The sequence below is a fragment of the Oncorhynchus kisutch genome, linkage group LG7 (genome assembly GCF_002021735.2).
Source record: "Oncorhynchus kisutch isolate 150728-3 linkage group LG7, Okis_V2, whole genome shotgun sequence".
NCBI classification, from domain to species: domain Eukaryota; kingdom Metazoa; phylum Chordata; class Actinopteri; order Salmoniformes; family Salmonidae; genus Oncorhynchus; species Oncorhynchus kisutch.
In genome coordinates this window covers 45,035,940-45,059,401 of record NC_034180.2, presented here as the reverse complement: position 1 = coordinate 45,059,401, position 23,462 = coordinate 45,035,940, and the positions used below count along the sequence as shown (strand labels likewise).

General features: G+C 44.1%; 1 protein-coding gene across 3 annotated transcripts in view; it reads right to left on the bottom strand.

Moving 5' to 3' along the window:
* The window catches only part of LOC109894652 (unconventional myosin-VI), a 111,896-nt gene that overhangs the window by 2,452 nt on the left and 85,982 nt on the right, over positions 1 to 23,462 (bottom strand). For 2 of the 3 annotated variants that reach the window (XM_020488278.2, XM_020488279.2), the window contains exons 28-32: positions 18,981 to 19,141; positions 18,699 to 18,743; positions 12,250 to 12,350; positions 9,720 to 9,851; positions 59 to 271 (exon numbers count right to left, since the gene is read on the bottom strand). In XM_020488278.2, coding sequence (XP_020343867.1) covers positions 59 to 271; positions 9,720 to 9,851; positions 12,250 to 12,350; positions 18,699 to 18,743; positions 18,981 to 19,141 — 652 coding nt within the window. The remainder of the gene's footprint in view (positions 1 to 58; positions 272 to 9,719; positions 9,852 to 12,249; positions 12,351 to 18,698; positions 18,744 to 18,980; positions 19,142 to 23,462) is intronic. The other variant, XM_020488280.2, reaches the window with a different exon arrangement.

Genomic DNA, 23,462 nt, shown 5'->3' with positions numbered 1-23,462 from the left:
AACACATCAATGTACATATCCAGAAGATATCAAAGCTGATCCAGCTGGAGGGACCCACCTGCCACCAGCAGGATGGGCTGCTTGTCTGGGTGCAGTTCCAACTGCCTGGCGATCCAGGGCCCGTCAAAGTGGGAATACCACCAGCCCTTCTTCTTGTTCTGGGGGTCCTTGTACTGGTCAGCGGGCCGGATGAAGGGAATGCGGAAGTATCGCTGCTGGCGGTTCATGGCCATCTCCTGCTGCTGGGTGGCCACGGCCGGATTCTGTTGGGCTGTAATGTGGCGGGTTTGACGTCATTATACTGCCAGATATGATATTATGTGATTACATTTGGAATTACGGGTGTTTTTGTTTCGTAAGAGGAACAATCCTGTATTGGTCCCGTGTGACTCAGTTGGTAGAGCATGGCACTTGCAACGCCAGGGTTGTGGGTTTGATTCCCACGGGGGACGAGTATGGAAAAAGAGTATGAAAATGCATGCACTCACTACTGTAAGTCACTCTGGAGAAGAGCGTCTGCTGAATGACTAAAATGTACAATTTTATACAGAGAAGAGTCCATTAATGTTTGAAGCAATTTCCTCTCTGAAGTTAAGACCATGACTGAGTTGAAGGGGTGAATCTTTGGGTGGTGGAAGTAAGCAAAAACATGAAACTCTGAAAATATGAGACATCAAAGATGAGATAAAATACACAAACACATGCCATGGGGGGAAGCCAGGTAAGCTGCTTACAAGGCAGACTTTCAAGAACTTGCTTCCTGAAGCCAAACCAAAGGCAAAGTAAATGGGACCTTCGAGAAAGCTTTCACATCAATAGAGACATATGCAAATACAGGGAAAGCAACTAAATCTGTCTGTTCCTGGGATGAAAAAGAAATGAAGGGCAAACAAAGGAGACTGTAGCTTTCATGTGCGTAAAGAATATATTTACTTTAAAAGTGTTTTTTGGGGTACGAGGTGAATGCATCATGCTTAGCTGGTTTCCGAGGCTGAGATGAATGCATCATGCTTGGCTGTTTTCAAATCAAATCACATTTTATTGGTCACATACTCATGGTTAGTAGATGTTATTGCGATTGCAGCGAAATGCTTACGCTTCTAGATCTGACAGTGCAGCAGTATCTAACAGGTAATATCTAAAAATTCCACAACAAAACCTAATATCTAACAAATTCCACAACAAAACCTAATACACACAATCTAGTAAAGGAATGGGAGGAGAATATATAGGTATAAAATATATGGATGAGCAGTGACAGAGCAGTTAAGATGTAATAGACAGTAAAGAATAGATAGTGAAGGATACAGTATACACATATGAGATGAGTAATGCAGGATATGTAAACATTCTTAAAGTGACATTATTAAAAGTGACTAGTGGTCCATTTATTAAAGTGGCCAATGATATCAAGTCTGTAGGTAGGCAGCCGCCTCTCTGTGCTAGTGGTGGCTGTTTAACAATCTATCGCTCTGTCCCAGCTCTGATGCACCTATACTGACCTTGCCATCTGGATGGAAGCGGGGTGAACAAGCAGTGGCTCGGGTGGTTATTGTCGTTGATGATCTTTTTTGCCTTCCTGTGACATCGGGTGCTGTCGGTGTCTTGGAGGGCATGTAGTTTGCCCCGGTGATGCGTTGTGCAGACCGCACCACCCTCTGGAGAGCCCTGCGGTTGTGGGCGGTGCAGTTGCTGTACCAGGCGGTGATACAGCCCGACAGGATGCTCTCAATTGTGTACCTGTAAAAGTTTGTGAGGATTTTCGGTGACAAGCCACATTTTTTCTGCCTCCTGAGGTTGAAGAGGTGCTGCTGCGCCTTCTTCACCACGCTGTCTGTGTGGGTGGACCATTTCAGTTTGTCCGTGATGTGTACGCTGAGGAACTTAAACCTCTCCACCCTTTCCACTACTGTCCTGTCAATGTAGATAGATAGGGGGCTGCTCCCTCTGCTATTTCCTGAAGTCCACGATCATCTATTTTGTTTTGCTGACATTGAGTGTGAGGTTATTTTCCTGACACCACACTCCGAGGGCCCTCACATCCTCCCTGTAGGCCGTCTCGTCGTTGTTGGTAATCAAGCCTACCACTGTAGTGTCGTATGCAAACTTGATGATTCAGTTGGAGGCGTGCATGGCCTTGCAGTCGTGGGTGAACAGGGAGTACAGGAGGGGGCTGAGAATGCACCCTTGTGGGGCCCCAGTGTTGAGGATCAGTGGAGTGGAGATGTTGTTTCCTACCTTCACCACCTGGGGGCGGCCCATCAGGAAGTCCAGGACCCAGTTGCACAGGGCGGGGTCAAGACCTGGGGTCGATACCCAGGGTCTCAAGCTTAATGATGAGTTTGGAGGGTGTTGAATGCATCATGCCTGGCTGTTTTCCGGTCCGAGGTGAACACAACATGCTTGGCTGTTTTCCGGGTCCGAGGTGAACACAACATGCTTGGCTGGTTTCCGGGTCCGAGGTGAACACATCATGCCTGGCTGGTTTCCGGGTCCGAGGGGAATCCATCATGCCTGGCTGGTTTCCGGGTCCGAGGTGAACCCATCATGCATGGCTGGTTTCCGGGTCCGAGGTGAACCCATCATGCCTGGCTGATTTCCGGGTCCGAGGTGAACCCATCATGCCTGGCTGGTTTCCGGGTCCGAGGTGAACCCATCATGCCTGGCTGGTTTCCGGGTCTGAGGTGAATATATCATGCTTGGCTGGTTGGAGCGAGTGTTCATGGTAGTGCACCACTAAACCCGATGAGGCGTTGTGGCAGCTGAGTCTTATTGGACGGGAGCTACAGTAGGTTTTAGAGCGAGGCTTTTTAGAAAACTAAGTGAATGTCTGAAAAGAACATGTGGGTTATTTATAAAATGTACATTAATCCTCCTCCATCATCATGAGAAGAGATGACGCCATGGAGACACCCCTGTTTTTACCGTCTAGGGCTCACTGGTGCATTGCTGCTTTTTCTTGCTTCTATTCCATGTTAATACGACAGGAACGCAAATGACTATTTCCCATTTTAAAAGTCAAGTAGTGTTGTCATGATACCAGTATTTTGACTTTGATACGATTCAGTTTAAATATCACAATACTCGATACCATCATGATACTCGATACCAAACTGATACCACAGCAAAAAAAAGAAGGCATATTAACCAAAGTGACAGAATGGCACTTGATCCAGACAGATAACTCTGCTCCCCCTACAATTGCTGGGCATCTTTTCGAGTAAATATCATTTCATTTGAAAAAGGTTACATCAAAATGTTTTAGAGATTAATTAATGCATACATGGCTATATAAATCATACACTCAATTTTACTTTGTTTTTTAACCAATCTAACTACATAACAGTAATCATTTATTTGAATGGTAAATCTCTATTGATAAATTGGGTAAATCAAGGCCTATTCACAATACAGGTGAATGCATATTCAATAGTAGTTTGTGCATGCATTGAGTTACTGAGCTTGTTTTGGCTGATTTCATGGGGCTTCAGATGACAATCTGTTTCCCTTCCATTTGGGACTTGTGTTGTACTGATCAACATTTGCATAGAAATATCTTCTCTTAGAAAAGTGTGCCCTGTCTCTTTAACCAGTAAGAACGTCATTGAGAGGGACGGCCCGTCAGAGCCCTATTCACACACACAGTTGGTTCAATAGATAATCTTTGGAAGAAAGAGACTGATGAAGTGAATAAATAAAGTTTTGGTGGCAATCAGCTTTGAAATCAGCATATTTTGCGTTATGGTTTGCATATTATCACAAACAAAGTACTGATGTTCTAGTAAGGGAAGTTATCCTACAAAGTACTGATGTTCTAGTAAGGGAAGTTATCCTACAAAGTACTGATGTTCTAGTAAGGGAAGTTATCCTACAAAGTACTGATGTTCTAGTAAGGGAAGTTATCCTACAAAGTACTGATGTTCTAGTAAGGGAAGTTATCCTACAAAGTACTGATGTTCTAGTAAGGGAAGTTATCCTACAAAGTACTGATGTTCTAGTAAGGGAAGTTATCCTACAAGTACTGATGTTCTAGTAAGGGAAGTTATCCTACAAAGTACTGATGTTCTAGTAAGGGAAGTTATCCTACAAAGTACTGATGTTCTAGTAAGGGAAGTTATCCTACAAAGTACTGATGTTCTAGTAAGGGAAGTTATCCTACAAAGTACTGATGTTCTAGTAAGGGAAGTTATCCTACAAAGTACTGATGTTCTAGTAAGGGAAGTTATCCTACAAAGTACTGATGTTCTAGTAAGGGAAGTTATCCTACAAAGTACTGATGTTCTAGTAAGGGAAGTTATCCTACAAAGTACTGATGTTCTAGTAAGGGAAGTTATCCTACAAAGTACTGATGTTCTAGTAAGGGAAGTTATCCTACAAAGTACTGATGTTCTAGTAAGGGAAGTTATCCTACAAAGTACTGATGTTCTAGTAAGGGAAGTTATCCTACAAAGTACTGATGTTCTAGTAAGGGAAGTTATCCTACAAAGTACTGATGTTCTAGTAAGGGAAGTTATCCTACAAAGTACTGATGTTCTAGTAAGGGAAGTTATCCTACAAAGTACTGATGTTCTAGTAAGGGAAGTTATCCTACAAAGTACTGATGTTCTAGTAAGGGAAGTTATCCTACAAAGTACTGATGTTCTAGTAAGGGAAGTTATCCTACAAAGTACTGATGTTCTAGTAAGGGAAGTTATCCTACAAAGTACTGATGTTCTAGTAAGGGAAGTTATCCTACAAAGTACTGATGTTCTAGTAAGGGAAGTTATCCTACAAAGTACTGATGTTCTAGTAAGGGAAGTTATCCTACAAAGTACTGATGTTCTAGTAAGGGAAGTTATCCTACAAAGTACTGATGTTCTAGTAAGGGAAGTTATCCTACAAAGTACTGATGTTCTAGTAAGGGAAGTTATCCTACAAAGTACTGATGTTCTAGTAAGGGAAGTTATCCTACAAAGTACTGATGTTCTAGTAAGGGAAGTTATCCTACAAAGTACTGATGTTCTAGTAAGGGAAGTTATCCTACAAAGTACTGATGTTCTAGTAAGGGAAGTTATCCTACAAAGTACTGATGTTCTAGTAAGGGAAGTTATCCTACAAAGTACTGATGTTCTAGTAAGGGAAGTTATCCTACAAAGTACTGATGTTCTAGTAAGGGAAGTTATCCTACAAAGTACTGATGTTCTAGTAAGGGAAGTTATCCTACAAAGTACTGATGTTCTAGTAAGGGAAGTTATCCTACAAAGTACTGATGTTCTAGTAAGGGAAGTTATCCTACAAAGTACTGATGTTCTAGTAAGGGAAGTTATCCTACAAAGTACTGATGTTCTAGTAAGGGAAGTTATCCTACAAAGTACTGATGTTCTAGTAAGGGAAGTTATCCTACAAAGTACTGATGTTCTAGTAAGGGAAGTTATCCTACAAAGTACTGATGTTCTAGTAAGGGAAGTTATCCTACAAAGTACTGATGTTCTAGTAAGGGAAGTTATCCTACAAAGTACTGATGTTCTAGTAAGGGAAGTTATCCTACAAAGTACTGATGTTCTAGTAAGGGAAGTTATCCTACAAAGTACTGATGTTCTAGTAAGGGAAGTTATCCTACAAAGTACTGATGTTCTAGTAAGGGAAGTTATCCTACAAAGTACTGATGTTCTAGTAAGGGAAGTTATCCTACAAAGTACTGATGTTCTAGTAAGGGAAGTTATCCTACAAAGTACTGATGTTCTAGTAAGGGAAGTTATCCTACAAAGTACTGATGTTCTAGTAAGGGAAGTTATCCTACAAAGTACTGATGTTCTAGTAAGGGAAGTTATCCTACAAAGTACTGATGTTCTAGTAAGGGAAGTTATCCTACAAAGTACTGATGTTCTAGTAAGGGAAGTTATCCTACAAAGTACTGATGTTCTAGTAAGGGAAGTTATCCTACAAAGTACTGATGTTCTAGTAAGGGAAGTTATCCTACAAAGTACTGATGTTCTAGTAAGGGAAGTTATCCTACAAAGTACTGATGTTCTAGTAAGGGAAGTTATCCTACAAAGTACTGATGTTCTAGTAAGGGAAGTTATCCTACAAAGTACTGATGTTCTAGTAAGGGAAGTTATCCTACAAAGTACTGATGTTCTAGTAAGGGAAGTTATCCTACAAAGTACTGATGTTCTAGTAAGGGAAGTTATCCTACAAAGTACTGATGTTCTAGTAAGGGAAGTTATCCTACAAAGTACTGATGTTCTAGTAAGGGAAGTTATCCTACAAAGTACTGATGTTCTAGTAAGGGAAGTTATCCTACAAAGTACTGATGTTCTAGTAAGGGAAGTTATCCTACAAAGTACTGATGTTCTAGTAAGGGAAGTTATCCTACAAAGTACTGATGTTCTAGTAAGGGAAGTTATCCTACAAAGTACTGATGTTCTAGTAAGGGAAGTTATCCTACAAAGTACTGATGTTCTAGTAAGGGAAGTTATCCTACAAAGTACTGATGTTCTAGTAAGGGAAGTTATCCTACAAAGTACTGATGTTCTAGTAAGGGAAGTTATCCTACAAAGTACTGATGTTCTAGTAAGGGAAGTTATCCTACAAAGTACTGATGTTCTAGTAAGGGAAGTTATCCTACAAAGTACTGATGTTCTAGTAAGGGAAGTTATCCTACAAAGTACTGATGTTCTAGTAAGGGAAGTTATCCTACAAAGTACTGATGTTCTAGTAAGGGAAGTTATCCTACAAAGTACTGATGTTCTAGTAAGGGAAGTTATCCTACAAAGTACTGATGTTCTAGTAAGGGAAGTTATCCTACAAAGTACTGATGTTCTAGTAAGGGAAGTTATCCTACAAAGTACTGATGTTCTAGTAAGGGAAGTTATCCTACAAAGTACTGATGTTCTAGTAAGGGAAGTTATCCTACAAAGTACTGATGTTCTAGTAAGGGAAGTTATCCTACAAAGTACTGATGTTCTAGTAAGGGAAGTTATCCTACAAAGCTGGAAGCTAACGGTATCTTCTTGCATTGTAACGTGTTCTAGCTGGTAAGGACATTGTTTTGCCAATAGTTTCAACAGTTCTACATGCTGTGTTGCATTATTCAAGTGTGTTAACTTCTGTGCAGCATGATGGAGGAGCTAACATGATGCAGACACCCAGTGCAGGCTAAGTGGAGCATGAGTGAGGAGCTAACATGATGCAGACTCCCAGTGCAGGCTAAGTGGAGCATGAGGGAGGAGCTAACATGATGCAGACTCCCAGTGCAGGCTAAGTGGAGCATGAGTGAGGAGCTAACATGATGCAGACTCCCAGTGCAGGCTAAGTGGAGCATGAGTGAGGAGCTAACATGATGCGGCCCAGACTCCCAGTGCAGGCTAAGTGGAGCATGAGTGAGGAGCTAACATGATGCAGACACCCAGTGCAGGCTAAGTTGAGCATGAGTGAGGAGCTAACATGATGCAGACTCCCAGTGCAGGCTAAGTGGAGCATGAGTGAGGAGCTAACATGATGCGGCCCAGACTCCCAGTGCAGGCTAAGTGGAGCATGAGGGAGGAGCTAACATGATGCAGACTCCCAGTGCAGGCTAAGTGGAGCATGAGGGAGGAGCTAACATGATGCAGACTCTTAGTGCAGGCTAAGTGGAGCATGAGTGAGGAGCTAACATGATGCAGACTCCCAGTGCAGGCTAAGTGGAGCATGAGTGAGGAGCTAACATGATGGGGCCCAGACTCCCAGTGCAGGCTAAGTGGAGCATGAGTGAGGAGCTAACATGATGCAGACTCCCAGTGCAGGCTAAGTGGAGCATGAGGGAGGAGCTAACATGATGCAGACTCCCAGTGCAGGCTAAGTGGAGCATGAGTGAGGAGCTAACATGATGCAGACTCCCAGTGCAGGCTAAGTGGAGCATGAGTGAGGAGCTAACATGATGCAGACTCCCAGTGCAGGCTAAGTGGAGCATGAGTGAGGAGCTAACATGATGCAGACTCCCAGTGCAGGCTAAGTGGAGCATGAGTGAGGAGCTAACATGATGCAGACTCCCAGTGCAGGCTAAATGGAGCATGAGTGAGGAGCTAACATGATGCAGACTCCCAGTGCAGGCTAAGTGGAGCATGAGGGAGGAGCTAACATGATGCAGACTCCTAGTGCAGGCTAAGTGGAGCATGAGTGAGGAGCTAACATGATGCAGACTCCCAGTGCAGGCTAAGTGGAGCATGAGTGAGGAGCTAACATGATGCAGACTCCCAGTGCAGGCTAAGTGGAGCATGAGTGAGGAGCTAACATGATGCAGACTCCCAGTGCAGGCTAAGTGGAGCATGAGTGAGGAGCTAACATGGTGCAGACTCCCAGTGCAGGCTAAGTGGAGCATGAGTGAGGAGCTAACATGATGCAGACTCCCAGTGCAGGCTAAGTGGAGCATGAGTGAGGAGCTAACATGATGCAGACTCCCAGTGCAGGCTAAGTGGAGCATGAGTGAGGAGCTAACATGATGCAGACTCCCAGTGCAGGCTAAGTGGAGCATGAGTGAGGAGCTAACATGATGCAGACTCCCAGTGCAGGCTAAGTGGAGCATGAGTGAGGAGCTAACATGATGCAGAACCCAGTGCAGGCTAAGTGGAGCATGAGTGAGGAGCTAACATGATGCAGACTCCCAGTGCAGGCTAAGTGGAGCATGAGTGAGGAGCTAACATGATGCAGACTCCCAGTGCAGGCTAAGTGGAGCATGAGTGAGGAGCTAACATGATGCAGACTCCCAGTGCAGGCTAAGTGGAGCATGAGTGAGGAGCTAACATGATGCAGACTCCCAGTGCAGGCTAAGTGGAGCATGAGTGAGGAGCTAACATGATGCAGACTCCCAGTGCAGGCTAAGTGGAGCATGAGTGAGGAGCTAACATGATGCAGACTCCCAGTGCAGGCTAAGTGGAGCATGAGTGAGGAGCTAACATGATGCAGACTCCCAGTGCAGGCTAAGTGGAGCATGAGGGAGGAGCTAACATGATGCAGACTCCTAGTGCAGGCTAAGTGGAGCATGAGGGAGGAGCTAACATGATGCAGACTCCCAGTGCAGGCTAAGTGGAGCATGAGTGAGGAGCTAACATGATGCAGACTCCCAGTGCAGGCTAAGTGGAGCATGAGTGAGGAGCTAACATGATGCAGACTCCCAGTGCAGGCTACGTGGAGCATGAGTGAGGAGCTAACATGATGCAGACTCCCAGTGCAGGCTACGTGGAGCATGAGTGAGGAGCTAACATGATGCAGACTCCCAGTGCAGGCTAAGTGGAGCATGAGTGAGGAGCTAACATGATGCAGACTCCCAGTGCAGGCTAAGTGGAGCATGAGTGAGGAGCTAACATGATGCAGGCTAAGTGGAGCATGAGGGAGGAGCTAACATGATGCAGACTCCCAGTGCAGGCTAAGTGGAGCAGGCACGGTGCTTTTGACCTATAAGGGGGACATTGGCTGCTCTGATAGACAGACTTGATCTGTGAAACACATTTAACAAAAGTATTGTTTAACATGTTCTAGTATTGAAAAAGTAGCGAAGTTTCGGGAATATCGTGCAGAAAGAAATAAAAAACAGATGAAAGAAACTGATAAAAAAGGATGCTACTGTAGAAAACGCAGAGTCCTTAATGGACACAAATTGTGATAGCGGGGTTAAGCCAGAACGTGTTAATGTCTGAACACAATCCTGGGTTGAGGAGTGCAGTCTACAGTAGAAGCATCCCAGGACAGGGAATCTCACTCACCGTAGTCAGTGATAGATTTGGGGGCCCTCTGCTCAGCAGCTGTGTCACGTTTCTTGTTCTTGGATTTCCAGGCATGGTAGACCTTGAGACGGCGATGGAACTCCTCCCTGCATGCCGCCAGCTGCTCAATATCTACACAGGGATGACAACAGTAAATTAAACATGCTTAAGGTAGGAGTAGGCCCTTCTATTTTATGCCACCATTAATGTAATTTCCGTGAAACAAATATGGACTATTTTCTATACCACCTTTATAAAATATACACTGAAAAAAAATATAGACGCAACATGTAAAGTGTTGGTCCCATGTTTCATGAGCCGAAATAAAAGATCCCATACATTTTCCATATGCCCCCCAAAAAAATTCTCTAAAATGTTGTGCACAAATTTGTTTACATCCATGTTAGTGAGCATTTCTCCTTTACCAAGCTAATCCATCCACCTGACAGGTTTGGCATATCAAGAAGCTGATTAAACAATATGATCATTATTACACAGGTGCACCTGTGTCTATACAATGCCACAGAGGTCTCAAGTTGGAGAATGTAATTGGCATGCTGACCGCAGGAATATCCACCAGAGCTGTTTCCAAAGAATCAAATGTTAATTTCTCTACCATAAGCCACCTCAAACGTCATTTTAGAGAATTTGGGAATACCTCCAACAGGCCTCAACCTCAGACCATGTATAACCATGCCAGCCCAGGACCGCCACATCCGGCTTCTTCACCTGTGGGATCGTCTGAGACCAGCTACCCGGACAGCTGATGAAACTGTTGGTTGGCACAACCGAAGAATTTATGCACAAAACTGTCAGAAACTGTCTCACGGAAGCTCATCTGCATGCTCGTCACCTCACCAGGGTCTTGACCTGACTGTAGTTTGGCGTCAGTGGGCAAATGCTCACCTTCACTGGCATGCTGGAGAAGTATGCTCTTCACAGATTAATCTCGGTTTCAACTGTACCGGGCAGATGGCAGACAGTGTGTACGGTGTCGACAGTGTGTACGGTGTTGCATTTTATCGATGGCAATTTGAATGCACAGAGATACCGTAACAAGATCCTGATGCCCATTGTGATGCTCTTCATTTGCTGCCATGCCCTTCATCTGCCGCCATCACCTCATGTTTCAGCATGATAATGCACAGCCCCATGTCGCAAGGTCCCAGTTGGCCTGCATACTCAACAGACATGTCACACATTAAGCCTGTTTGGGATGCTCTAGATCGACCCATATGACAGCGTGTTCCAGTTCCTGCCATTATCCAGGAACTTCACATATACATTGAAGAGGAGTGGGAAAACATTCCACAGGACACAATCAACAGCCTGATAAACTCTATGTGAAGGAGATGTGTCTCGCTACATGAGGCAAATGGTGGTCACACCAGATACTGACTGGTGACTATAAGTCTTTGAAATTGTTGCATGTAGCGATTATATTTTTGTTCAGTATAATTTCTGTGAATCAAGTGGAGTATTTTCTATACCTCCTTTACCAATAAAATGTTGGTTATATCGATATAGTTTGAACATTCACAACTGGCCCAATGGACAGGTAAGTCTACACTCACACACAGTCGTTGCAATGTTTTTTTATAAAACAGATATATCGATATGGGAAAATGCAAATGATATCGACACAGATTTTCCATATCGGTGCCCATCACTAGGTACACATGTAATAATATTCAAGGTAATACTCAAGTTTTAATCTGCACCGGTCAGGAAACGACAAACATTCAAATTGGTGAGAGAAAGCTGCAACAGGACGGGTGTAAATAATTCAAAAGGGCCGTGGAGAACGTAACAAAATCGTTACAACCCTCCAGATTTAATTTCCTTCACAATTAATGCATTAGACAATTAGCCAGTTTCCCATCCACTCATATAGGGAACTTCAGGGCTGTGAACTAAATTAATCGGGCTATTAGCAGAACTGTTGGTCCGGAGCACTCCCTAACTGCCAGCTGGCCTATTCATCTGTTTACATGTGGATTCAGACAGACGGTAGGACTCTCCTCCATGTTTAACTACTGAAGCTGCTACAGCGAGCAAAACACTGTAATCCACCATAATGGTAATCATTTCATCGTCTGCCACCGGACTGCATCCTTATTAACGTAGCAGCTGTGCGTACACTCTCCCGTCAGCCTTGGTAGACAGTTTCGCCCGGCTGCAATCTCCTCGAAATTACCCTTTGGCTGTCCCTGAAAACTATAGGAGAAATCACACCAAGGCAGGAAACTCAAGAGCGGGGCGAAAAGAAAAAGAACATACTACACTTTTGAAGAGGTTACATTACTGAAAACACGGCCAGATGTTCAATTATTAACAAAGGGGCTGAATTAATGATGGCGTGATTGATGGAGGTGCACAGAGCAGGATCAAGAATCTCCACGAGAGCTCAACACCTTGCCTGTTTCTCCCAGGGCTTTTTCAGAGTAGCATAGTGAATGGATGGGGCCCCATGCTGTTAGTAGCCCTTCAGGGCTGGTAGTGGTGAGAGGGGTTGGGGAGAAAGTCTTACCGCACGAGGTGTTGATGACGTCCCGCAGCTCGGCGTATTTCCACTTGCTCAGGTCGTACTTCTTCACGCCACCGGCTTTGAGTGCCTGCACCTGTGAACCCCTGCAGTCTCGGCAAGCAAGGGAGAGAAGAGAGGAACTCCATTGAATTGTAATTGAACATCTGACAGGTCCAAGGAGTGGGACGTCTGGAATCCCAGCTCGGATTGGCGCACCATAGTGCTGTGGTCATGTTCAGACACTAAACTATTGGTAACAATCAGAGAAGTTATCAAGTGCTAAGTTGGGGAAAAAAGGGGGACATCTGTCTGAGGGTAGCCGGACTGCATGTATATGCCCATTTCCCCCTAAAACCTCCTCCCTAGTCCCCATCCACTAGGGCTGTCCCCTACTAAAAAAAAGAGAAAGTCTAGTGAAAATGTTAAAATGTGTATCTTTCCATATGTGTTTTACTAAAATAAACTATAAATGCACTGAGCTCATTGTTTCGCGAAATAAGACAAATAACTCAAGAGGGAGCCAGAAATCAAGATAACCTGACCATCCTCCTTCTCCTACTGGCTTTCGCAGGTTCTACTGTTTCTCTCCTGAAGTTGCTGGTAATACGCTACACGAGGAATCGGCAACCTTTCATGTGGAATTCCAATTTATCTTCCCATTTCTACCGATCCGCATGCCAGTTAGGGTTTTCATATGCACATTTTTGTGGAACAGTTTAATTTATAATAACGTCTTCGTATCTCAAAATCATTGTCATGTGGCTTATCAAAATTCTATCAAAATCTAAATGAAAATTATACAAACCTAAAAAGTAACTTCTATTGCCATTTCCAACTACGTAAAAATATCCTATAAAGTCAACAAATAAAAACATTGTAGCCTGCAGGGAAAAAATATCCTGATAAAAATAAATATTCTATAAATCACATTGGCTACATTGCAACAAACTTGAAACATTGTATCCATTAACTTGGGTCCCTCCAGAAGCCGGAGCTAGCAAACTTGCAACATTATACAATATTCTGGGCCAGTGAGCTCGGGACAAAGACAGCTAGAGGCTATTTGCGCAAGGGATAAAAAGTAATTAGGTAGGCCTATTTTATGACATTTCCACTGGATCAGAGAGCTGGAAAGATTTATATGCCTACATTTGCAAGCGGGCCAGGTACCCTGTAGGCCTAATTCTATGCGTAGTCAGGTGCGTGTCCTTACTCAAAATTGACAGGAGTGCTCAAAACAAAAGACGGTGACTAAATTGACAAAATATGTAAGTGGAATTAAATAAACCAAAATGTTTCTCAAAAGTGTAGCATAGGTTGTGCACTCTACAAACAATGTGTCCACATCGACAGTGAGAACAGTAAAAGACTGGAATAATAATAAATTGAATGCCTTAACAGAAATAACCGTAAACAAACAAACATTGTAGAACAGAAATTATAGGAATTAATGGTAAATGTACTACTGGTGATATATGTAATGGAGAATTGATAGACACTAACACACAATAAAGTTATTAAAAAATTAATGTGCACAAATTTGCGTGAGCTCTCGCATTCTGGAGAGATGAAAATTGTACATCTCAGCAACACTCCGCTTCTTTGACTGTGCCATTCCCGTGGCCTCCACAACGGATTAGTGTCGGGCCTCCACAACGGATTAGTGTCGGGCCTCCACAACGGATTAGTGTCGGGCCTCCACAACGGATTAGTGTCGGGCCTCCACAACGGATTAGTGTCGGGCCTCCACAACGGATTAGTGTCGGGCCTCCACAACGGATTAGTGTCGGGCCTCCACAACGGATTAGTGTCGGGCCTCCACAACGGATTAGTGTCGGGCCTCCACAACGGATTAGTGTCGGGCCTCCACAACGGATTAGTGTCGGGCCTCCACAACGGATTAGTGTCGGACCTCCACAACGGATTAGTGTCGGACCTCCACAACGGATTAGTGTCGGGCCTCCACAACGGATTAGTCTCGGTCTCCACAACGGATTAGTCTCGGGCCTCCACAACGGATTAGTTCACAGAGATGGGCGCGAATAAGACAGGTGTCTCGTGTGCCCCAAAAAACGATATATTTGTTTTATACATAGTACCAGTCAAAAGTTTGGAGACACCTACTCATTCAAGGGTTTTTCTACATTTTTTGTACTATTGTCTACATTGTGGAGTAATAGTGAAGGCATCAAAACTATGAATAAACACAATTGGGATCAAAAAGTAACCAAACAGGTGTTAAATCAAAATATATTTGAGATTCTTCAAATAGGCACTCTTTGTCTTGACAGCTTTGCACACTCTTGCCATTCTCTCAACCAGCTTCACCAGGAATGCTTTTCCAAAAGTCTAGAAGGAGTTCCCACATATGCTAAGCACCTGTTGGCTGCTTTTCCTTCACTCCGCGGTCCGGCCCATCCCAAACCACCTCAATTTGGTTGAGGTCGGGGGATTGTGGAGGCCAGGTCATCTGATGCAGCACTCCATCACTCTAATGTATTGGTAAAATAACCCTTACACAGCCTGGAGGTGTGTTGGGTCATTATCCTTTTGAAAAACCAATGATAGTCCCAATAAGCCCAAACCAGATGGGATGGCATATCACTGCAGAATGCTGTGGTAGCCATGCTGGAAAAGTATGCCTTTAATTATAAATAAATCACTGACGGTGTCACCATCAAAGCACCCCCACACCATAACACCTCCTCCTCCATGCTTTACGTGGGAAATACACATGCAGAGATCATCCGTTCACCCACACCGCGTCTCACTAAGACATGGCGGTTGGAACCAAAAATCTCCAATTTGGACTCCAGACCAAAGGACAAATTTCCACCAGTCTAATGTCCATTGCTTGTGTTTCTTGGCCCAAGCAAGTCTCTTCTTATTATTGGTGTCCTTTAGAGGAGGTATCTTTGCAGAAATTCGTCCATGAAGGCCTGATTCACACAGTCTCCTCTGAACAGCTGATGTTGAGATGTGTCTGTTACTTGAACTCTGTGAAGCATTTATTTGGGCTGCAATTTGAGGCTGGTAACTAATGAACTCATCCTCTGCAGCAGAGTTAACTCTGCGTCTTCCATTCCTGTGGCGGTCCTCATGAGAGCCAGTTTCATCATAGCGCTTGATGCTTTTTGCGACTGTACTTGAATAAACTTTCAAAGTTCTTTACATTTTCTGGATTGACGGACCTTCATGTCTTAAAGTAATGATGGACCGTCATTTCTCTTTGCCTATTTGAGCTGCCCGTGTCATAATATGGACTTGGTCTTTTACCAAATAGGGTTATGATCTGTATGCCACCCCTACCTTGTCACAACACAACTGATTGGCTCAAACGCATTAAGGAAAGACATTCCAAAAATATATTTGTAAGGCGGCACACCTGTTAATTGAAATTAATTCCAGGTGACTACCTCATGAAGCTGGTTGAGAGAATTCCAAGAATGTGCAAAGCTGTCATCAAGGCAAAGGGTGGCTATTTGAAGAATCTCAAATATAAAATATATTTTGATTTGTTTAACACTTTTCCATATGTGTTACTTCATAGTTTTGATGTCTTCACTATTAATTGACAATGTAGAAAATTGTAAAATAAAGAAAAACTTTGAATTAGTCGACCAACAGTCTATCGACCAAACAATTGACCAGTCGACAAATTGGGGTCAGCCCTACCACCCACCCTGAATCAGTTTATTCCTGGGCTTACTTAAACCGTCTGCAGCCTTTCCCTACCCTCCTGCAGCGCCCTGCTGAGACCTCTAAATCAATAACCCGGCAGGCAGGACTTGGCCCCTATTTACGGGTGGCCCTCCAGGTCTGTAAGGGTCTGTAAGGGTGTCTATGGGCCAAGGCTTTGGGCTGCTGTAGAGGGAACCTTGGGTGTTCTGGTGCTAATCCAATAGCTGACAATAAGCTAACCTCGTGGGAGGAGGGCCAGCCTGGGCAGATAATAGAGCGACAGAAAGATGACAGGGAGAGAGAGTGGAGTGTGTGGTGGTGGCAGCTCGTGGGGCTGAGTGCTGGATAATTGACATGTCACCCCCTCAAAGTGCTCCTGGTGTACCAGGGATTGATGGTGAGATAGAGACTCTGAGGGGTGTTGGCCAACATTGGAGGGATTAAGAGCTACTGTAACAAGGGCTTACAAAAGAATGCCTACTGAAGATGAGACGAGCAACTCTGATGGATGTCATGCCTTTAAGGAAGTTAGTTGTGTTCAAAGTGCTATAACTGTTGTCAAACCACAGCGGAAACAAAATCTGATTTTATCCTAAAATAGACACACACAATCTGATTTCAAGATTCAATACATTTAACAAGATAACACCCGTAGCAAAAATGTCTTCATTTCCTATTGTTCACTAGGATTTTAAACTATTTTATAACGAACAAAACAATGATTTTCTGAAATTATTTGTTTGATTAATTTGGATGATTCTGGTGATCGTGTGTGTATCTGGCAACAAACCATTTATCGCCATTACCACCAAGCCAGAAGTTGACACTTTCAGGGCCATTTCCTATAAACACAATAATACCAGTGTACAAAAATGACTGAACATGGTCTCTGAATCATACATATTCATACACAGGTAACTGCCAAAATAAAGGAAACACTTGAGTAAATGAGGGATACAAAGTACATAGGTTGTTATCAATAAAACGTCTCAATATGGTGCAGAGCATTCAATTTGGCTGCTGGGGGGCAAGGAGATCCCTAGCTCCGCTGAAACCATTGATAACAACGTGCCATTTTCATAGGAGTTTAATCTGATAAATATTTGGTTTTATTTTCATCACCTCTTTTAAAGAGCATAGTCAGATATATATTTTGTATTATTCCATGCAAAATGGTGACGTTTTATTGATAACGACCTATTGCAAGCAGGTGCTTCAACAGACGTGTGGTTCCTGAGTTAATTAAGCAATTAACATCCCATCATGCTTAGGGTCATGTATAAAAATGCCCAGTTGCCCATTGTTTTGGCTACCATGGCTAGAAGAAGAGATCTCAGTGACTTTGAAAGAGGGGTCTTAAAGGAGCCTAGGGGGTTTAAAGTGTGTGTGTCTCAGTCACCAGATTTGACACTTATGGATGATTCTGGACTGGCGCCTGAGACAGCGTTTTCCACCACCATCAACAAAGCACACAATACATCTTGGTGTCGCATCCCTCCAAAAGAGTTCTAGACACTTGTATACCAAGGCACATTGAAGCTGTTCGCCCTATTAAAATACACTATGTTGGTGTTTCACTTATTTTGGCAGTTACCTGTATCCATAGTATAATAGTATTCCCCATTAGTCACGGAGACCAGGGAGGCTTCCACTAAGAGCTGTCTGTGCAGCCATCTGATACGTGATGTCAGCGTGTGTTGTGACAGTCTCACACTGTTGTGACACTTGTGGAGTGTTGACACCTGTGAGCGGTGGAATATGCTTAACTGTATCCCTCAGTGACCAGGTGTGAAGAAGTCACTTGATGGGTGAACAGGTACCTGTAGGCCAGGTGTTCAGGAAACACAAATACAATACTCCTCTGTTCCAACTGTAACTAACCGTGACTAAACCTATCATCTCTATGACGGTAGGTGCTACTGATATCATTACAAGAGTGTTAAGACTGAGTACTAACTAACTAGTTATTAAGTCCTGTCACCAACGGTGGTTAGGAGTTAGTTCTACAGTACATCTCAACTGTGTAGTTGATTAGTTTACAGAGGGGAATGAGCATTGTGTGTTTGTTCAAGTAATTGTACAAAGCTAGCTATCAAAGATACAATAGGAATGGAAAATAAAATGGTTTTCCAAGTCAATAAGAACAAATACAATGTATGACAAAAGCCATAGAATATACATTGTGAATGCCTGAAGATGTTGATGTCCATCAGCACTGCAAACAGAGGATACTGTATGATTAGACTGGGGAAACAGAATAACCATCAGACCTATTATACATTCCTGTTTAGATTTGGCACGCAGTGGTCATGGTCATATGTTTCCACAGGCTAATTATCAGACGTGCTTATCCCCTGGCCCTGTTGATTCATGCCCTGGGCGGGGAACACAATGGCGGATTGAATCATGACTGGAACGCAGTGTACGTGCTTATCCCCTGGCCCTGTTGATTCATGCCCTGGGCGGGGAACACAATGGCGGATTGAATCATGACTGGAACGCAGTGTACGTGCTTATCCCCTGGCCCTGTTGATTCATGCCCTGGGCAGGGAACACAATGGCGGATTGAATCATGACTGGAACGCAGTGTTATTTGGTTCTATCCAATGTGAAGAATTAGATAATTAGCGTATTGTTTATGATGGCTTTGCATGGGCTGGTATAATCCTGGATCTAGGTTGATGAAAGATTAGATGATGTTGAGATGAAGGATTAATGGGTTGTGTTAGGTTACTGGAAGAAGGAGGATAAGCTATTGGCTAATGTCTTACATGGCTCTCACTGTGTTTGGATAGAGACCTGAGAAAGACCCATTGCTGGGAGAGGGGAGAACAAGAGGAGGAGAAAAGAGGTTACACATGCATGCAGTGGACAGGTGTAGTCTCCTTATGGACCTAAGAAATACAACAGCTATTTTTATTTGACGTGTTGAATCCTTTCAGCTCCTATTAAAACATTTCTGGGTTAAACAACAACCTTGAGTATTGACACGTGACAATATAATCATACTAACATATAGATGGACAGATAAGTGTGTATATCTGTATGTGTACCTGCGCAGACTGGGGTCCATCTGGGCCTCGTCGTTGATGAGTTCGGCTTCACTCTGGGCGATCCTCATGGCCAGCTCTCTGTCTCTCCTCTCCTGCTCCAACAAGGCCGATCGCTGGACGTCCTCCTCCCGCTCCAGCGCTATCTGGATGTCCATCTCCGCCTGAACACAAACACACGTTCATCATCGTCACTGCATCATAATTCTCAACATCCCCATCGCATCATCATGAGTCGTTCATCTACAGGGCATACAATTCCTATATGAAAACCGCTATTGATGCGAAGCATCACTAGAGCAAAGAATAGACTATCATTATCACAAACCCTCGACTTTCAAAAAGTTGAAATTTAAAAAAGTTAGGAAGAGTATTTATTAAATGCCATAGATTCACATTTTCATAGTGATTTACCCGAACACACCACTTTTAATCTTCAAACACAGCCAATAAACAACTCGGATGTTGTTCTTCTCACACATTTCAGGGGAGAAATCCAGAGACCTCTGTAGCCAAACATTAGAGCAGGGCCAGGGGCTGAGGGGCTGTGCCGGGCCACATCTACCCCATCAGTCTCTGTCCTGGGGAGCGATGGAGCCTCGATTAGCCCTGAGTGACAGGAGGAGAACTTAGGCAATAACATGACCTGCTGTGTGGTAAGGCCTGATTAGATATTATTATCCTGGTTGTAGCAGCTGCTATGAGTCTCTCCCTGTGATTTCGCATCTAGACGACGCAGAAATGCACCCAGAAGGGCACCCAGCAGACAGAGGGGCACCCAGCAGACAGAAGGGCACCCAGCAGACAGAAAGGTACCCAGCAGACAGAAGGGCACCCAGCAAACAGAGGGGCACCCAGCAGACAGAGGGGCACCCAGCAGACAGAGGGGCACCCAGCAGACAGAGGGGCAACCAGCAGACAGAGGGGCAACCAGCAGACAGAGGGGCACCCAGCAGACAGAAGGGCACCCAGCAGACAGAAGGGTACCCAGCAGACAGAAGGGTACCCAGCAGACAGAAGGGCACCCAGCAGACAGAGGGGCACCCAGCAGACAGAGGGGCACCCAGCAGACAGAGGGGCACCCAGCAGACAGAGGGGCACCCAGCAGACAGAGGGGCACCTAGCAGACAGAAGAGCACCTAGCAGACAGAAGAGCACCCAGCAGACAGAAGAGCACCCAGCAGACAGAAGAGCACCTAGCAGACAGAAGAGCACCTAGCAGACAGAAGAGCACCTAGCAGACAGAAGAGCACCTAGCAGACAGAAGAGCACCTAGCAGACAGAAGAGCAACCAGCAGACAGAGGGGCACCCAGCAGACAGAGGGGCACCCAACAGACAGAGGGGCACCCAGCAGACAGAGAGGCACCCAGCAGACAGAGAGGCACCCAGCAGACAGAAGAGCACCTAGCAGACAGAAGAGCACCTAGCAGACAGAAGAGCACCTAGCAGACAGAAGAGCACCTAGCAGACAGAGGGGCAACCAGCAGACAGAGGGGCACCCAGCAGACATAGGGGCACCCAGCAGACAGAGGGGCACCCAGCAGACAGAGGGGCACCCAGCAGACAACTGCAAAAACAACTTAAATCAGAGACTAAAGGTCAGTGGGAACTCTTAAGACATTATGAAAAAGTCGGAGGGCTGTTTATCGGAGGGCTGTTTATCGGAGGGCTATTAATCGGAGGGCTGTTTATCGGAGGGCTGTTTATCGGAGGGCTATTAATCGGAGGGCTGTTTATCGGAGGGCTGTTTATCGGAGTGTTGTTTATCAGAGGGCTGTTTATCAGAGGGCTGTTTATCAGAGGGCTGTTTATCAGAGGGCTGTTTATCAGAGGGCTGTTTATCAGAGGGCTGTTTATCGGAGGGCTGTTTATCGGAGGGCTGTTTATCGGAGGGCTGTTTATCGGAGGGCTGTTTAGGTAGGCAGCAAAGAAAGCTGGGGAGGGAGAAACAGATTTTTGCTGTTCTAGAGAAGTTGCAGAGGAAACCTTTGAGGTAGGTTGAGCTGGGAGCTTTTATCAGGCCTGGGCCTTTACCCCTGGTAGATTAGAGACCGTGTAGTGGTGGTGACCTCCAGGAGAGAATCACCAAGGCGATAATAGGAGGGTAGAGGTAGACGCAAAGGGGGGTAAAAAGGGAAAGAATAGGAGGGCAGGGGAAAAAAGGGGGGGCTGGTGGGTTGAGGGGCTCCAGCGGTCTAAGGCACTGCATCTCAATGCTAGAGGCGTCACAAGACACCCTGGTTCGAATCCAGGCTGTATCCCAACTGGCCGTGATTGGGAGTCCCATAGGGCGGCGCACAATTGGCCAAGCATCGTCCGGGTTTGGCTGTCATTGTAAACAAGAATTTATTGACCAAATACTTATTTTCCACCATAATTTGCAAATAAATTCATAAAAAATCCTACAATGTGATTTTCAGGATTTTCTTTCAAATTTTCTCTGTCATAGTTGAAGTGTACCTATGATGAAAATTACAGGCCTCTCTCATCTTTTTAAGTGGGAGAACTTGCACAATTGGTGGCTGACCAAATACTTTTTTTGCCCCACTGTAGTTGGTATGCCTGCTGGCAAGGTTGGTAGACTTTAGAAAAGCAGTTAATAACACTCACATTCCTTTCAATCTTTTACCCAGATTTTACAGAGATGCATAGAAGCACATTTAGTTGATTTAAAAAAAGGAAAATACAGCATAATGATTATGGCTCTGGAAAAATTGTTTCAGGTTTTTGAAAAACCCATTCTCTAACTTCCGGATGGGGGGCCTAGCCCCCCTTCGGCCCACTGCCCAGCCATCCTCCGGTACTTTGTGTCCACCAAAAATAAAAATAAATCCCCAGATGTCAAAAGTGGTCTCCTGATGTGGTTTAAGCATTGTTGTTAACTTAGAAAATCAAATTGAGTGGTTTTCCTATAAAAAAAAAGTGTGATTGAGAGGGAAACACAATGTTTTAACACGGGATTGGTGTCCCCCCCCCACGGGACGGTTGAGCTAACGTAGGCTAATGTGATTAGCATGAGGTTGTAATCAACAAAAACAATTCCCAGGACATAAGCTTTCTGCCCATATCAGATGTCTAAATTCTTGTTAATCTAACTGCACTGTCCAATTTACAGTAGCTATTACAATGAAAGAATACCATGCTATTGTTTGATACAACATTTTGTACAGAAATGCAATGGTTCATTGAATCCGTCTAAAACTTTGTACATACTCTGCTGCCATCTAGTGGCCAAAATCTAATTTGTGCCTGGGCTGGAATAATACATGATGGCATTTCTCTTGTGTTTCAAAGATAGTTCAAAAAAATAAATGCATGTTTTTTTCTTTGTATCATCTTTTACCAGATCTAATGTGTTAAATTCTCCTACATCAATTTCACATTCCCACAACCTTCAAAGTGTTTCCTTTCAAATGGTGTCAAGAATATGCATATCCTTGCTTCAGGTCCTGAGCTACAGGCAGTTAGATTTGGGTATGTCATTTTTGGCAAAAATTTGAAAAAAGGGGGGTACGATCCTTAAAAGGTTATTAATAAAATACATAATTTAGAGAACAAACATCGGTGGCAATACATTCTTACAGTAAAACTGTAAAGACTTTAATCGCAATGGTCGGAACTAGAAGCACAAGCATTTCGCTACACTCGCATTAACATCTGCTAACCATGTGTATGTGACAAATACATTTGATTTGATTGGACCAGGACAATTTTTCTAAGTGAGAGAACATTAAACCTTTTTAACATTTAACCGTAATATCTAACAAGTAATATAACCTAAAAATAGGCCTAGACAAGATCCCCCAAAAATATTAAAAAAATATAAATATTAAAGTAATGTCTTTCTACACAATACCACAACTATTGTTTCCAATCTATGAGATAAACTTGATAAAGTATTCAATAATTTCAATGTGTATTTCAGATGGAGTCAAGCCATTAGAATGTACCAGAGGCCAACAAAATACACCCCATTCTGCAAAAATGTCGAACCACCGGCACAGGGGTGGCCGGCTACTGTATGTACTTGTGGTAAAATGTGATAAATGAGGAAGGAAGAGGATTGATGGAGATGGAGAGTTGAGAACAGAAGAAGAATGAGAGGAAAAGGGAAGAAAGGAGGGGGAAAAGGGGGCCCGAGGCTGGGAATAGAGGGCAGAGGAGGAGAGAAAGAGGGAACAGCATATGGCAATACAATACAGAAGAAAAGGGGGATGAAGGTAGGAAGGAAGAGAAAAGTAGAGAATGGGAATACAGGGTAGGAGAGGACAGGAGGGGGAATACAGGGTAGGAGAGGACAGGTGGGGGAATACAGGGTAGGAGAGGACAGGAGGGGGAATACAGGGTAGGAGAGGACAGGAGAGGGAATACAGGGTAGGAGAGGGCAGGAGAGGACAGGCGGGGGAATACAGGGTAGGAGAGGACAGGAGGGGGGAATACAGGGTAGGAGAGGACAGGAGGGGGAATACAGGGCAGGAGAGGAC